Source organism: Leucopleurus acutus, assembly GCF_964270905.1.
Source record: "Leucopleurus acutus genome assembly, chromosome: 10".
NCBI classification, from domain to species: Eukaryota; Metazoa; Chordata; class Mammalia; order Artiodactyla; family Delphinidae; genus Leucopleurus; species Leucopleurus acutus.
This window is the reverse complement of record NC_139153.1, coordinates 4,162,606-4,178,373: the sequence shown is the minus strand read 5'-3', so window position 1 is coordinate 4,178,373 and position 15,768 is coordinate 4,162,606. Positions and strand designations below refer to the sequence as shown.

General features: G+C 52.0%; 1 protein-coding gene across 3 annotated transcripts in view; it reads left to right on the top strand.

Moving 5' to 3' along the window:
• The window catches only part of GRIP2 (glutamate receptor interacting protein 2), a gene marked incomplete at both ends in the record, with an annotated part of 122,880 nt that extends 108,606 nt beyond the window's left edge, over nt 1–14,274 (top strand). For all 3 annotated transcript variants that reach the window (XM_082848050.1, XM_082848051.1, XM_082848052.1), the window contains 8 exons: nt 1,023–1,167; nt 3,313–3,452; nt 4,082–4,261; nt 5,277–5,451; nt 7,058–7,163; nt 8,974–9,117; nt 9,942–10,088; nt 14,116–14,274. In XM_082848050.1, the coding sequence (XP_082704176.1) occupies nt 1,023–1,167; nt 3,313–3,452; nt 4,082–4,261; nt 5,277–5,451; nt 7,058–7,163; nt 8,974–9,117; nt 9,942–10,088; nt 14,116–14,274 (1,196 nt within the window). The remainder of the gene's footprint in view (nt 1–1,022; nt 1,168–3,312; nt 3,453–4,081; nt 4,262–5,276; nt 5,452–7,057; nt 7,164–8,973; nt 9,118–9,941; nt 10,089–14,115) is intronic.
• Nucleotides 14,275–15,768: the final 1,494 nt, after the last annotated feature.

Below are 15,768 nucleotides of genomic sequence, written 5' to 3'. Positions count from 1 at the left end.
GGATGAATTAATGGCTGAGGGAAGGGGTGAATTAATGGCTATGCAATATGTGTATTAGAGCTGAGGGAAATGGGTGAATTAACAGTATGAGGAATTGGGTGTATTAATGGCTGAGGAAATAGGTGAATTAATGGGAGAGAGTGTGTGAAGTAATGGATGTGGAAATGTGTGTATTAATAGGTGAGTGAATGAGTGAATCAATGGCATGAGGGAATGAGTGTGTTAATAGCTGAGGGATTAGGTGATTTAATGGCTGAGGGAGTGCATGTATTAATGGCATGCGGGAATGGGTCAATTACTGGATGAGGGAATGGGTAAATTAATGCCTGAGGGAATGGGTGTATTAATGGCTAATAAAATGGGTGAATTATTGGCTGAGGGAATGGGTGAATTAATGGCTATGGGAATGGGTGAATTCATGGCATGAGGGAATGGGTATATTAATGGCTGAGGGAATGTGGGTATCCAACACATATTGTTGGATGAGGGAATCAGTGATTTAATGTAAGAGGAAATGGAGGCTTAATGGTGAAGAAATAGGTGAAGTAATGGCTGAGAGAATGTGTGTATTAAGGCTAAGGGAATGGGTGTATTAATGGCATGAAGGAAAGAGTGAACTATTGGCTGAGGGAATGGATTTGTTAGTGGCTTAGGAAATGAATGAATTAATGGGTGACGGAATGGGTGTATTATTGGCATAATGGAATGGGTGAACTAATAGCTCAGGCAATGGGTGTATTACTGGCAGAGGGATATAGGTGAATTAATGGCTGAGGGAATGGCTGAATTAAATCTGAGAGAATGGTTGAACTAATGGCTGAGGGAATGGGTGTATTAGTGGCCTAGGGAATCGGTTAGTGGCTGCGTAACTCAGTGAATTAATGTCTGAGGGAGTGGGTGAATTAATGGATGAGTATGATGAGTGTAAGTGCATTAAAGCTTGGCGGGGCTCTGGGAGTGCCCATTCCTACGGCCTACCCCTGATGGGTGTCCCCCAGCCCTGATGCTTACCCCCCCTGCAGATGAACAGGAGACCACAGGTGCCATCAGCTACACGGTGGAGTTGAAACGCTACGGGGGCCCCCTGGGCATCACCATCTCAGGCACAGAGGAGCCTTTCGATCCCATTGTCATCTCAGGACTCACCAAGCGTGGCTTGGCTGAGAGGTGAGCGGGGCTCTGTGGGGACACACAGGTGAGCCCAGGGACCCCATGGCGCAGGAGCTGGGCTTTGGGATCAGCCAAACTGGATCTTACCTTTGTTCCAACATCGATGGCCTGGGTGACCTGGGGCCTGTCCCATCCCTCTCTGCGCCTCAGTTCCTCAGATGCGGGCCAGCCCCTGGCAGACCTCCTGACTTCAGGTAACTGCTGGATAAATGTATGCTCATCCCTCTGCTCCCCCAAACCTGGAGATCACCCCATTTCTGGAAAGTCAGCATGTGAGTCTTTTTGGAGCACCTGCTATGTGCCTTCATAGTACAGGGGCCATGTCCCTGGTACCTGGGTCCCAGCACAGCCTGGCACCTCTCTTGAAGCATTGGGGCAGGGGTCCCTGCTATCCTCTCCCCTAGAAAGTTTCCCTGAAATTGTGGCAGAAGGGAGAGATGTGAGAAGAGGGGTGTCCAGGCTGTCCAGTTTGGAGGGGGAAGCAGGTGGATCTGGGCCCAGAAGTGGAACTGGTCCCCACGAGGGTCACAGGGAGGCAACCCCAGTGTGGGTGAGACAGCCTTTCTCTGGACAGCTTTGCAGTGAGCTCCAGGCACTGAGAAGAGCTTTCTGTAAAAGGGAAGCCTTGCCCAGCCTGGCGGGCAGAATGGCCCCTTGGAGGAGGACACAGCACAAGGGGCGAAACCATGGTGGGGTGGTGCAGGAGGATGAGAGGGATTCTGGGGCTGAGGCGTCAACCTGTTGGCGTCTGTGCTCCTGGATCGCCCCCTGCTGGGTGTCCAGCAGACTGCAGAGGCCAGTGGGACCGGTTCTGACCTCAAATGTCTTCATCCACTCTGGCATTTTCTGAGTACCTACTGTGCGCCAGCCCTACAGGGCACAGTAGACAACCTGTCTGCCTTTGCCTGGCCGATCCAGGTCAGCGCTGTCTAACTGAAGTATAATGTGAGCCACAAATTTATTTATAAACTTTTTAGCAGCCACATTAGAAAAGTAAAAAGAAATTTTTTAGATCTTAAATATGTACTTATTTCAACATGTAATCAATATAAAAATAATTAACAAAGTATTTTACATTCTTCTTTTGTATTATGTCTTCAGAATCTGGTGTGTATTTTACACGTCCAGCATGTCTCCGTTCAGGCCAGCCACAATTCAGAAGCCCAATAGCCACATGTGGCTGGTGGCCATCGTACTGGACGGCACAGCTCTGGCCTTCCCCCCAAATCCACCATATTCTGACTCAGTCACTCCCCTAGGACCTCAGGGAGCTTGCTGGGCAATGCTGGGCGTGGAGGGGCTTGACCCTCCGTGAGCTCCCACCTGGGGGCAAAATCTACATTTAGAGTTTAAGACCCCCCCACTCCAGTCCACTGCTTCCTTCTCCCCCACCCAGGTCAGGTGCATTCTCAGCACCTGGTGCAACCCCCCTCCCCACCCTCAGCCCTGGCTGCTTCTCAGAATTATCTTCCCTGGCCCTGCTCCCAGAGTTACGATTTCATTGGTCAGGGGGAGGGGCCAGGCATCTGCACTTTTTAAAAAGCTCCTTAGGTAATTCTAATAGTATCCAGGTAGAAAACCGTTGGGCTAGTACACTGCTACTGCTTGGCCTTTTCATCCCCCCCCATAGCCGTCTCTGAAGTCAGCTGGACCCTGGGGCTTAGGCTTATTCTCTAGGTGGGGAAACTGAGACCCAAGGAGAGGGAAAGGCTACACATGGATTTCAGCTGGAGGGAAACGTGAATTCATTCCACCCATCCATCCTTCAATTATAATTTGATAAAATACGTATTATCACCCTTACTTTACAGATGAAAGACCTGAGACTCAGGGAAGTTAAAGAACTGGCCTAAGACCACATAGTAGTTGTCAGCTAGTATGTGGCATTCAAACCATCCTCAAAACTCATGCTGGACACTGGTTCCGGAACCTAACTTTTACACTTGAGCAGGAAAATCCCCTCCCAGATGCTAGACTTCATACTTCTGTTAATACAATCACACTTGCTTTCCCCCCCACCCAGGGTGGGTTTAACTGGGGTCAGCCAGGCTTGTGCTTTGGGGTTCCTGAGTTCCCCCAGGGCAGACCCCCACTTCAAGGCCCTGTCTAACTCCCATCCTCTACCCTGTGCCCCCTCTCCAGGACTGGCGCTATCCACGTTGGGGACCGTATCCTGGCCATCAACAGTGTTAGCCTCAAGGGCCGGCCATTGAGTGAGGCCATCCACCTCTTGCAGGTGGCTGGTGAGACCGTCACCCTGAAGATCAAGAAGCAGCTAGACCGTGAGCCTCACCCCACACCTGGGTGCCGTCCAGCCCATTTGGGAAGAGAGATCCCTCAGCCTCTGTGCCAGGCTTTGTGAGGCCCAACCTCACTGAATTGTTGCTCACCCCGTGGAGGTGGGAGGGTACCTGGGACGGTGGAGACAGAGGAGACAAGGCTCAGAGTGATGGGAGCGATGGGCCTGAGGTCATCCAGCCAGTGTGGGGCCCTCTGGGCCTGAACCATGCTCTTCATCACCTCCTGCCTCTTGAGGTGCCTGCTTGTTTTGCCTTGTGCCGTCACTCATACATTCCTCAGTTTCCCCTGAATCTGTCTCCCATGCTTTGGTAGGGAGTGGATGGAGCCTGAGCTTTAAAGCCTTCCTTCTAATCTGGGCTCCACTGTTGCTCACCGTGTGACCTTGGGCATGCTGTGCAGCCTTTCTGAGCCTCAGTTTTCACATCTCTGAAACGGGTTTGCCTATTGGCGTGCCTCCCATCTCACCTGTCAGCTTGCCCAGCAGGAGGCTCAGGGAGCCCAGGGCCTGTGAGTTCCCAAACCAGGGAGAAGTGGGGAAACTGAGGCTGGTTGAGCACCTTTGTCTCCAAGGTCAGAAGCCAGTGGCAGTGACACCCGCTTTTCCTCCCAGGCCCCCTCCTACCCCGCAAATCGGGCAGCCTCAGCGAAGCCAGTGATGCGGATGAGGACCCGCCAGAGGCGCTGAAAGGCGGCCTGCTGGCAGCCCGATCCTCATCCACCGTGCCCAGTGTGGACAGCGCAGTGGAGTCCTGGGGCAGCTTGGCCACTGAGGGTGGCTTTGGGGGCCCAGGTAACACCTCGGGCCTCTGGACAAGCACCGTGTTCTCCGTGGGCCCTTGTAGGGGCTGTTCCCTCCGCCTAACCCTTCTTGCTCCCCTTCTGCTGGCCCCATCCTTTAGGGACACTTCCTGAAGGCAGACCTGATTGGGCCCCATTAGCCATTCTGAGGGCCGCTCGCTCCTGAGAGTGTGGACTGCAGGCCTTCCTGGGCTTTGATTGGCACCCACAGCACTGCAGCTGCCCATTCAGATCCCCCCCACGAGGCCTGGGACCAAGTGGTCTTACTTCTGCCTCCTTCGTTCCCAGCCCGACGGCCAGTACACAGCAAGTGCTCGGTGTTGATTGCATCCCGTTGAAGGCGGGAAGGCAGAAAGCCCCCTCCCACCCCATCCTATGAGACCCTCTTGGGTGGACACCCCCAGGGCGCCCCCAAGGACACAAGCTCCCCTGCCCATGCGTGTTGAGACCCATGGGTGCCCTTGGGGGGCATCTGAATCTGGTGGCTGGGCTTCTGGCCTCTGGGACCCAGAACCACAGGGACTCCCCAAGGCCCAGCTCAGGGAGTAGTGGAGTGAGGCCTCTAGGTAGCCTCAGGTGGCCCTCGGCCCTGGTCCTCACTCACTGGATATCTGCCCGATCTCAGTCGCAGCTTCTCCATCTCCAGAAGTGGGTCAGCATCTCTCAGTGTCAGCCCCTGGGGCAAGACCTTCAGAGCTGGCAGGGAGAAGGGGATGGTTAACACAGTGGACCTCCCTCTCAGGCAGGGATCGGCCAAGCCGAGCCCCGTGGAGCTGGGACAGGATCCTGGAGCCCCAGCATTAAGTCTGCTGTTGATCAGGAGATCAGGGGGTTCTGGGGTAGGGGTCCAGGTGGCAGGGGTCCTCAGGGGACTCTGGGTAGTCAGGCAGGCCCAGAGAGGGCAAAGACCTCTCCTGGGCCACCCAGCACAGCTAGAGATGGGGCAGGAAGGAGGGCAAGCTAAGGGCACAGAGAGGATATAGGCGCCCGCTCTGTCCACCTGCCAGGTTCCTACACTCCACAGGCGGCAGCCCGGGGCGTGACCCCCCAGGAGTGGCGGTGCAGCCGCCTGAGAAGCAGTCCCCCACCCACCGAGCCCCGGAGGACGAGCTACACGCCAGCCCCTGCCGACGAGAGCTTCCCCGAGGAGGAAGAGGAAGACGACTGGGGGCCACCAGCTAGGTCTGTGGTGGGGACTCCACGGGGGACACCGGCTCGCCCTCTTGGCCAGGACGGGCGCGGGGAGCCAGTCCCTGTGCCAAGGCGATGGGGGCGATGGGCAAGTCTTGTCTGGCCTCAGGAGGGCACCTCCTGGGAGAGGAGAGGAAGTGTGGAGCAGAGCCATCTCAGAAGGCTGAGGCGGGGGAAGGGCACGCTGGCCGGAGGGCACAGCAGGGGCAAAGGTGTGAGGCTGGAGAGGCAGCCTGGCCGGCCCTCCCCACACCTGGTGTTCAGCTGTTCCCAGACACTGAGGGCTCGGACCCACACCCTCCCGACTCGGCCCAGATGGTCATGGCCTCCTGCAGTGGCCCTCGGGTCATGGTTACGAGCGCCAGCCCTGGGCTGGGGACGTGGTGGTTTCTGTGGTGAATTCAGATGCTCCTGCGGGGAGCACACCCGGTGGAGAAATGCTGGTCCTCGTGCGGCCCCAGCCACCAGCTTCCCACGGCTCTGCTTTGGTCGGGCAGTTCCTTCTGCCTAGAATGCTGTCCCCTCCCCTCTCCTGGCCGATGCCTACTCATCCTTTAGACCTGCCTCTGGGAGGCTTCCCTGATCCTCCCTCCCTCTGCTGGTACCCACAGCTGCTCACGTGAGCCTCCTGGTGGCACTGGTGGTCTACCTGTTAATCACCTGGCTGTTGTGTCTTCTACTTGGCATCCCGAGCTCAGCCAGGCATCCGGTAGCTGCTCACACGCGCTCCATGAGGGACCCTGAGATCCTTAAGAACAGGGCCTTCACCTTATTCCCCTCCATAGCCCTGTGCCCAGGAGAGGGCCTGGCTCAAAACGTTTGTAGAACTGACTTGAATGGAGCAGATGGCCTTCAGTCTCAGTCTTCTCATCTCTGAAACGGGAAGGGAAGGAGGCACCTAATTTGCGTCACTGTCCTGGCCGCTCCCTTTGAGAGGAAAGCCTGCATGCCTTCGTGAGAGAGAGTGCTTTGCACACCACAGCACACTTGATAACGTCCAGGGCTTTGTAGACAGCAAAGGGCTTTGTAAACGGTGAAGCGTGGAAACGTGGCTTGTTACCATTCTGATGAGACCCGATTTTAGAGCTGGTAACGGGCCATACCGCCCGTGATGGAAGTTATAGGGTGGCACAGCCCTTTCCCCAGCCCTAATACTCCATCGTCTCCATCCATCTGTGTCCTTGCCAGCTCCAGCTCTGTCCCTGTCACTGTCCTGCAATGCCTTGTGTCTGGGTGGGGCCTGGGGTTGTCCTCTGGGGCTGCACCATGGATCTCCTGTCTGTCTGTCTGTCCGTCCGTCTGTCTCTCTTCCCAGGCGTCCTGTGTCACCGCTCTCCACCCCGTCTCATCTGCCCCTGTTCTAGCTGGCCATCGACAGTCCTGGTTGCCCCTAACTGCGTCTTCCCCCCATTCCGTGTCACCAACCACCACCCCGGGCCCCCGGCACTGCCACCGAGGACGCCTGCCTTCCTGCCCGCCCGCCCGCCCGCCCACCCAATGGCCCTTTGAGCCCAACGCAGGGCCCCAGGGCCCGGAAGACTCCTCAGGCCCCAGCCCACCCGCCAGGAGCTGACGCTCTCTGGTTCCTACGTTACAGCCCCGCCCCTGGCCCCACCTGCGAGGAGGGCTTCTGGCGCATGTTCGGGGAAGCCCTTGAAGACCTGGAGTCATGTGGTCAGTCGGAGCTGCTGAGGGAGCTGGAGGTACGCCCTGCCCCCCCCCCCAGGCCCCCGTGGGAGGTGGCACGTTGATGGCATTGTGCTCTCGTGTAACACGTACAAGGGTACTCTCCTGGCACCCTCTGTGTAAAGGTGCCTTCACGTGCATACAGACTGTGGATGGACCCGTGTACAAGTGTGACTGAGCACCGTGGTGTGACACGTTAATTGGGGTGTGTGCACATGTGAGCATGTTTGGCATAAAACGTGTGTGTGCGCACTGGGAGCATGTGTGTGTGCATGCAGGTGAGCACGCTCATGCATGCACAATGCTGAGTATTGTCAGAACACGTGTGTCAGGGTGCACATTTGGATGCATAAGGGCAGTTTTGGGGTCTGTGTGTGCATGTCGTTAGCATGCCCAGTGGAAGCTTGTGGATGTCAACATCAGTAACAGCATGGGACATGAGAGGCCGAGAGGTGCATGCGGCTTTCTGTGAGGTCAGCCTTGCCCACGATGGAAAAGGCTGCCTGGGGAGACCTAGGGAGGATCTCATTGGGTCAATTCTGAAGCTCCTTCATATTCTGAGACCAGTAATTTACACTGTTTATCTGCGCTTTTGCCCTATTTTTGTTCCTAAAATTATTGATTGAGCCTTTTTTTTTCTCTATCAGCCTTGCCAATTACTAGGCTCATCAAGGAACCAAGTTTTGTTTTTGTTAACTATGTCTCATAGTTCATTGTTTCCTATCTTACTCTTTTGTATGTCTAGCTTCGATATTCCCTTCCTTCGACTTTGTCTTTAAATCTTGATACTTTTCCTGGTTTCTTAACTCCTTAGTCTTCAGTCTTTCTTGCTCCCTAACATCGTGCATTTAAAGATAGGAATTTACCTGTAAGCACTTACCTGCCTCCCACAGGGTTTAAGTTGTACTTTTATGGTCTATTCAATTCCTAACACTGTCCCCTGGGGCTGCACCATGGATCTCCCCTCCACCCCGCCTGTCTCTCCATCTGTCTCTCTTCCCAGGCGTCCTGTGTCACCACTCTCCACCCCATGTCATCTGCTCCTGTTCTAGCTGGCCACTGACAGTCCCGCTTGCCCCTAACTGCGTCTTCCCCCCATTCCGTGGCACCAGCCACTGCCCTGGGGCCCCAGCACTGCCACTGAGGACGTGCTGCAGGGTTAAGCCTCTGCCCTCCCAGCCCCATCCTGTGCACTCTCTCAGATGCAGGGCCTCCGTCCACATCTGTCCATTGCTGGGGTTTTGCACATGCTGTTTCCTCTTCCTGCCGGGGACTCTCCTTCCTCCCCATTTCTTGCTCATCGTTCAGATCTCGGCTCTAGAAGCTTTCCCGATCCCTCATACTGACCAGTTTCACTGTTCCAGCCTCTCACATTCTGTGTACCTTGGCCTCTGTGACATTTACTGCCATGTGTAATTTCATCTTCTTTATTTTTGTGACTAGCAAGTTAGCAGAGTGGTTAAGACCCTCGACCCTGGAGCCAGACTCTGAGTTCAAATCTTAATCTTTCTAAGCCTCAGTTTCCTCTTCTGTAAAATGGGCGGGGGGGGGATGTTATTTGTCTGGCTCATAATATTGTAGAGCATAAAATGAGTTCTGTGTGTCAAGTGCTTGGAACTGAGTCCAACGCAGTATAAGTGCTAATAATTCAATGCCAATGATTATTATTCTGATTGCTCCTCATTGGGCTGAGAGCCCTAGGAGGGCAGGGACCTCATCTATTCTGTTCACCATTGTGACCTTGAAGGCTGGCACACAGTAGGTGTCCATAGATGTTGACCGCACACAGAGCAAGAAGCATCTGAGTGAAGAGCTGTGTCCCTACAGGCATCCATCATGACAGGCACCGTGCAGAACGTGGCCCTTGAGGGCAGGCCTGGCCACCGGCCCTGGAGGAGGAACCAGGAGATACGAGCTTCCTCAGAAGAAATGCAGGAGGTGCTGCTGCCGACACCCTTGGAGATGCACAAGGTGGGTGCTGGGGGAGCACAGGAGGCCTGGATGCATGTCCTGATGCCGTGGGTATTCGCCATAGCTCCAGATGGGCCCTGCCCCTCTCTGGGCTTCATTCTCCTCCACCAATAAAACACAGATTTTATAGAAGGTAGAGTTTTCCAAAACTCCTGCCATTTGGGCAACACACACACACACACACACACACACACACACACACACACACACTCACACTTGTGATACTTTTCTTTAAGTAGACTCACCTTTTCCCCACTTAAGTTATCGTGTGCGTGTATAATATAAAGGCTTCTATATGTGTGTGTATATATATATATGTGTGCGTGCATATCAGTACCTTAAATGAGAGGCCAGCGTTTTTGCCATCTATAGGCTACTGTCTAGGAAAACAAAACACAGAAGAGAAAAAAAGACCTCTCGGCCCATAATAACCTTCAGAAGGCTCTGAGCCTGAAGCCAGCTCTTTGGTGGACGGGGAGATGGGAAGTGTCAAAGGGTGGTGAAAACACATGTCCACCCCACTGAGACTTTCTCCTGGAATGGAAGCAGGAAGATTGAAAAAGAACTGAAAGGAACTCCTTTTCCTACAGCTTCCACTGTGACTGAGTGCTGTAGATGGAGGGTCAGTGGAGGTGGACGGGAGGGGGTGCTCCAGAAGCCAAGGCTTGGGCACGATGCCGAGGCAGTAACACACGTGGAAGAGCAGCCAGGTGGGCTAGGGCTGGGTCCCGGAGGCATCAGATGCCAGACCAAGGGGCTTAGGCAGCTGTGGGAGGCTAGGGGGAAAGATCGGGGCTCCAGAGGTCTCCTCCTCCTGTTCCCAGGTGACACTGCACAAGGACCCTGTACGGAGTGACTTTGGTTTTAGTGTCTCAGATGGCCTCCTGGAGAAGGGCGTCTATGTCCACACTGTGCGCCCTGATGGGCCAGCTCAACGTGGGGGTCTCCGGCCCTTTGACAGGGTCCTCCAGGTAATGCTGGGTGGTGGCACTATCGATGGAGTGGCCGTTCCTAGCCCCATAGTGGGGAGAAAGCCTGACTTCTACGTTGGCTGAGTGGCCTTGAGCAGGTTGCCTCCTCTCTCTGAGCCCCAGGTTTCTTTTTTTAAAAAAAAAATAATCCTTTATTTTTTATAGATTTAATTAATTAATTAGTTTGTTTGTTTTTGGCTGTGTTGAGTCTTCGTTGCTGTGCACGGGCCTTCTCTCGTTGTGGTGAGGTGGGGCTACTCTTCGTTGTGGTGCGTGGGCTTCAGTAGTTGTGGCTCACGGGCTCTAGAGTGCAGGCTCAGTAGTTGTGGCACACGGGCTTAGCTGCTCCATGGCATGTGGGATCTTCCCGGACCAGGGCTCAAACCCGTGTCCCCTGCATTGGCAGGCAGATTCTTAACCACTGCACCACCAGGGAAGCCCTGAGCCCCAGGTTTCTCATCTGAAAAAAAGGAATGACAACACAGTTGTATTGGTGAGGTTAGGCTAAATTATGCTGCAGGAACAAACAATCCCAAATCTCAGTGGTTTAATACACATGAACATTTATTTATCACTTATATGATATGTCCACTGTGGGCCAGTGTGGGCCTTGCTCCACCTGGATTGGTGGAGGCTCCACCCTCTAGTAAATGCCTCGGACTCCATGGCAACTAAGTCATGTGATCTCACTAACAGCAAGGGAGCCTGGGAAATGTGAGTGGGCAGATAGAAGCTGTGGGGCATCCCTGGCACACCCTTTCCCATGCCCCATATTCTAGGCAGGAGGCTCAGCGTGTGGTCTGCTTGTGATGTTAAAAAATGGAGACAGTCTCTAGGTCCATCCACGTCTCTGCAAATGGCACAATTTCTTTCCTTTTTATGGCTAAGTAATATTCCATTGTATATATGTACTACATCTTCTTTATCCATTCCTCTGTTGGTGGACATTTAGGTTGCTTCCATGACCTATTGTAAATAGTGCTGCAGTGAACATTGGGGTTCATGTGTCTTTCAGAATCATGGTCTTCTCTGGGTATATGCGCAAGAGTGGGATTGCTGGGTCATATGGTAGTTCTATTTTTAGTTCTTTAAGGAACCTCCATACTGTTCTCCATAGTGGCTGTATCAATTTACATTCCAACCAACAGTGTAAGAGGGTTCCCTTTTCTCCACACCCTCTCCAGCATTTGTTGTTTGTAGATTTTCTGATGATGCCCATTCTGACTGGTGTGAGGTGATACCTCATTGTAGTTTTTTTTTATATATATATACAGCAGGTTCTTATTAGTCATGAATTTTACACACATCACTGAATACATGTCAATCCCAATCACACAATTCATCCCACCACCACCACCACCCTCCTGCTGCTTTCCCCCCCTTGGTGTCCATACGTTTGTTCTCTACATCTCTGTCTCAATTTCTGTCCTGCAAACCAGTTCATCTGTACCATTCTTCTAGGTTCCACATATATGTGTTAATATAAGATATTTATTTTTCTCTTTCTGACTTACTTCACTCTGTATGACAGTCTCTAGGTTCATCCACGTCTCAACAAATGACCCAATTTCGTTCCTTTTTTGGCTGAGTAATATTCCATTGTATATATGTACCACATCTTCTTTATCCATTCGTCTGTCAATGGGCATTTAGGTTGCTTCCATGACCTGGCTATTGTAAATAGTGCTGCAGTGAACATTGGGGTGCATTTGTCTTTTTGAATTATGGTTTTCTCTGGGTATATGCCCAGTAGTGGAATTGCTGGGTCATATGGTACTTCTATTTGTAGTTTTTTAAGGAACCTCCATACTGTTCTCCATAGTGGCTGTATCAATTTACATTCCCAACAGTGCAAGAGGGTTCCCTTTTCTCCACACCCTCTCCAGCATTTGTTGTTTGTAGATTTTCGGATGATGCCCATTCTAACTGGTGAGGTGATACCTCATTGTAGTTTTGATTGGCATTTCTCTAATAATTAGTGATGTTGAGCAGCTTTTCATGTGCTTCTTGGCCATCTGTATGTTGTCTTTGGAGAAATGTCAATTTAGGTCTTCTGCCCATTTTTGGATTGGGTTGTTTGTTTTTCTAATATTGAGCTGCATGAGCTGTTTATATATTTTGGAGATTAATCCTTTGTCTGTTGATTCGTTTGAAAATATTTTCTCCCAATCTAAGGGTTGTCTTTTCATCTTGTTTATGGTTTCCTTTGCTGTGCAAAAGCTTTTAAGTTTCATTAGGTCTCATTTGTTTATTTTTGTTTTTATTTTCATTACTCTAGGAGGTGAATCAAAAAAGATCTTCCTGTGATTTATGTCAAAGAGTGTGCTGCCTATGCTTTCGTCTAAGAGTTTTATAGTGTCCAGCCTTACATTTGGGTCCTTAATCCATTTGGAGTTTATTTTTGTGTATGGTGTTAGGGAGTGTTCTAATTTCATTCTTTTACATGTAGCTGTCCAGTTTTCCCAGCACCACTTATTGGAGAGGCTGTCTTTTCTCCATTGTATATTCTTGCCCCCTTTGTCATAGATTAGTTGACCATAGGTACATGGGTTTATCTCTGGGCTTTCTATCCTGTTCCATTGGTCTATATTTCTGTTTTGGTGCCAGTACCAGACTGTCTTGATTATTGTAGCTCTGTAGTATAGTCTGAAGTCAGGGAGCCTGATTCCTTCAGCTCCATTTTCTTTCTCAAGATTGCTTTGGCTATTTGTGGTCTTTTGTGTTTCCATACAAGTTGTAAAATTTTTTGTTCTAATTCTGTGAAAAATGCTATTGGTAATTTGACAGGAATTGCATTGAATCTGTAGATTGCTTTGGGTAGTATAGTCATTTTCACAATATTCTTTCAATCCAAAACATGGTATATCTCTCCATCTGTTTGTGTTGTCTTTGATTTCTTTCATCAGTGTCTTATAGTTTTCTGAGTACAGGTCTTTTGCCTCCTTAGTAGGTTTATTCCTAGAGACTGTCATATAGAGTGAAGTAAGTCAGAAAGGAAAAAACAAATATCGTATATTAACACATATATGTGGAATTTAGGAAAAAAGGTAGAGATGAACCTATTTGCAAAACAGAAATAGAGACACAGACGTACAAAACAAACATATGGACACCAAGTGGGGGTGGTGGTGGGATGGATTGGGAGATTGGGATTGATGTACGTACACTACTATATATGAAGTAGATGGCTGGTGAGGGCCTACTGTATAGCATGGGGGAAAAAAAGGTCCAGTCTGTTTGCAGGACATATATTAAGTTAACCTTATAAATGCATTCCAATATACATGATGTGCAGACAAATACTGTTTGACTCCACTTATATGAGGTACCTAGAATAGCCAAATTCATATAGTCAGAAAGTACACTGGTAGATGCCAGGGGCCAGTGGTTGGGGGGGGATTTCAGAGTTAGTGTTTAATGGGGACAGAGTTTCAGTTTAGGAAGGTGAAAAATTCAGGAGATGGATGGTGGTGAGAGTTGCATAACAATGTGAATGTACTTAGTGCCACTGAACTGTACAGTTAAATATGGTTAAAATAGTATGTTTTTATATTATGTGACTTTTACCACAATAAAGAAACATTTAAAAAATAAATAAATAAGGGGCTTGCCTGGCGGCACAGTGGTTGAGAGTCCGCCTGCCGATGCAGGGGACACGGGTTCGTGCCTCGGTCCGGGAAGATCCCACATGCTGCGGAGCGGCTGGGCCCGTGAGCCATGGCCACTGAGCCTGCACGTCCAGAGCCTGTGTTCCGCAACGGGAGAGGCCACAACAGTGAGAGGCCCGTGTACTGCAAAAAATAAATAAGATTTTTCAGATGAGAAAAAAAAAATGGAGACATGCAGGTGCTGGAGGGTGAAGGATGCATGGAAGGGTTGAAAGACTGAAATGAGAGTGCCTTCCTCTGTGTGAGTGTTCAGATGCACCCTGTGTCTGGGCTGGGCAGGGTCTGTATTTGAGGAAATTCTCACCTACTTCAGTGCATGCTGAGCTGACGCCATCTGCCCCATGGCTGTGCATGTGCAGGTCAACCACGTTCACACGCGGGACCTTGACTGCTGCCTGACGGTGCCGCTCCTGGCCGAGGCGGGCGATGTCGTGGAGCTGGTCATCAGCCGCAACCCGCTGGCCCAGAGCAGCCGGGCCCCACGAGCACCAGGCCCCAGAGGCCCACGGATGCTTTGAAGTCAGCACATGGTCTGGACACCTTGGAAGATGCTGGCGCCCACACATGCAGCCAGGCTGAAGAAGTGGCCACCCACTCGTCCATCTGTCATCTGGCAGGCTCTGACCAGACTCTTCTCCATGTCTGCAGCAACAGGGGGCCGGGCCCAGTTGCGGTGATATCGAGGTCTTTCTCCAGTTGGACCTCCAAGATGCCCAGTGTGGGGCCTGCCCAGTAGGGGTCAAGGCAGGCTGCTCAGCTGGGCATACAGGGGCTGCCCCAGGTACCTCCAGAACCCCTGGGAAGAGCGTCTAGTGCGGGAACAGCTCAGCTCCACGTAAGGAGTGTTCTCCCAGAAGAGCCATGGAGCCTGAGTGCTGTGAGGGAGGAGTGAGCGCCCCGTCTCAGGAGGTGAGCAAGGCGGGACCTGATCCCACCCGTGCGGTCGCAGGCAGGTGGGTGCAGCTTCCCGGCGGTGCGTCATGCTGGCTCAGGTGGTTAGCGTCCCCCGGGGGAGCGTTTAGGGGGAGGGTGGGGGCTACTTCATCTGGACAGCCTCCCACCAGGAAGGAGGCTGCTCAGCGGAAGAGTCCAGCCACTTCCCTTCTCCAGAGTCTGGTGTTCAGGGCTCACCAGCATCCCCACGTAGGAGACTCTGAACTGGGGTGTCTGGATTCCCAGGAAGCACTGGCCCTTTGAGGGGTTCTTTCATTTCTGAGACTCTGGTCGAAGCCTCTGTAGTTTGAGACCTCAGTTCTGGGCCCATTGGGCGAGCTTGGTGTCAGGCTTTGGGCTGTCAGCCCCTCCTGCTGCTTTAGTAGGACGTGTGGCCACTGGACCATAGGAGTACACCCGTCTTAGCCCAGGCCCCTCAGGGTGGGTGGGAGTCATTTCAGGACAAAAGACCCAGGGGGTTCCATTCAGCTGCTATTACAGTGAAGAGGGGAAAACCATGGAAATAAGTAGGATATGTAAGATGATAGAGCTCCTAGCCTAATAAATCAGTGAAGGAGGAGAGAGAAGCAGAGCCGGACAGACAGACAGGCAGGGGAGACAGGCCATTCTTTCTCACACCCAGCAGCGACAGTGTCCAAAGTGGTCATTCAAGGAAGTTGATTCTCACTTGAAATCTGGAAGCACCAGTATCCCTTAAAATCGCTTTCCTCCTTTTCTGCAGTCCAGAAACCCTTTTGGTTTTGAGAAGGGCCCGGGGTCTCCACCTGGTGGTCTGGGCTGTGGCCCCTGAGATGGAGGTGGGCAGAAAGGATTCAGCCAGGTCTTGGGACCTGTTCTGCCCCTGCCCAGCTCTTAACAGTGTCTCAGGAAAACGGGGTGCCCACTCCCACCTTCATCCTCCTCTACCCCTGAATCCCCTGGAGGCCTGAAAAAGGCTCTTCCACTCAAGGGACTCGATAGGGAGTCAAGACATCTCTTCCTTTCACCTGGGTCCCTTCTCGTTGCTGTCTGAACCCCTCTGGTCTGACCCCCTCTGGACAATTAAGGGGTTGACAGTC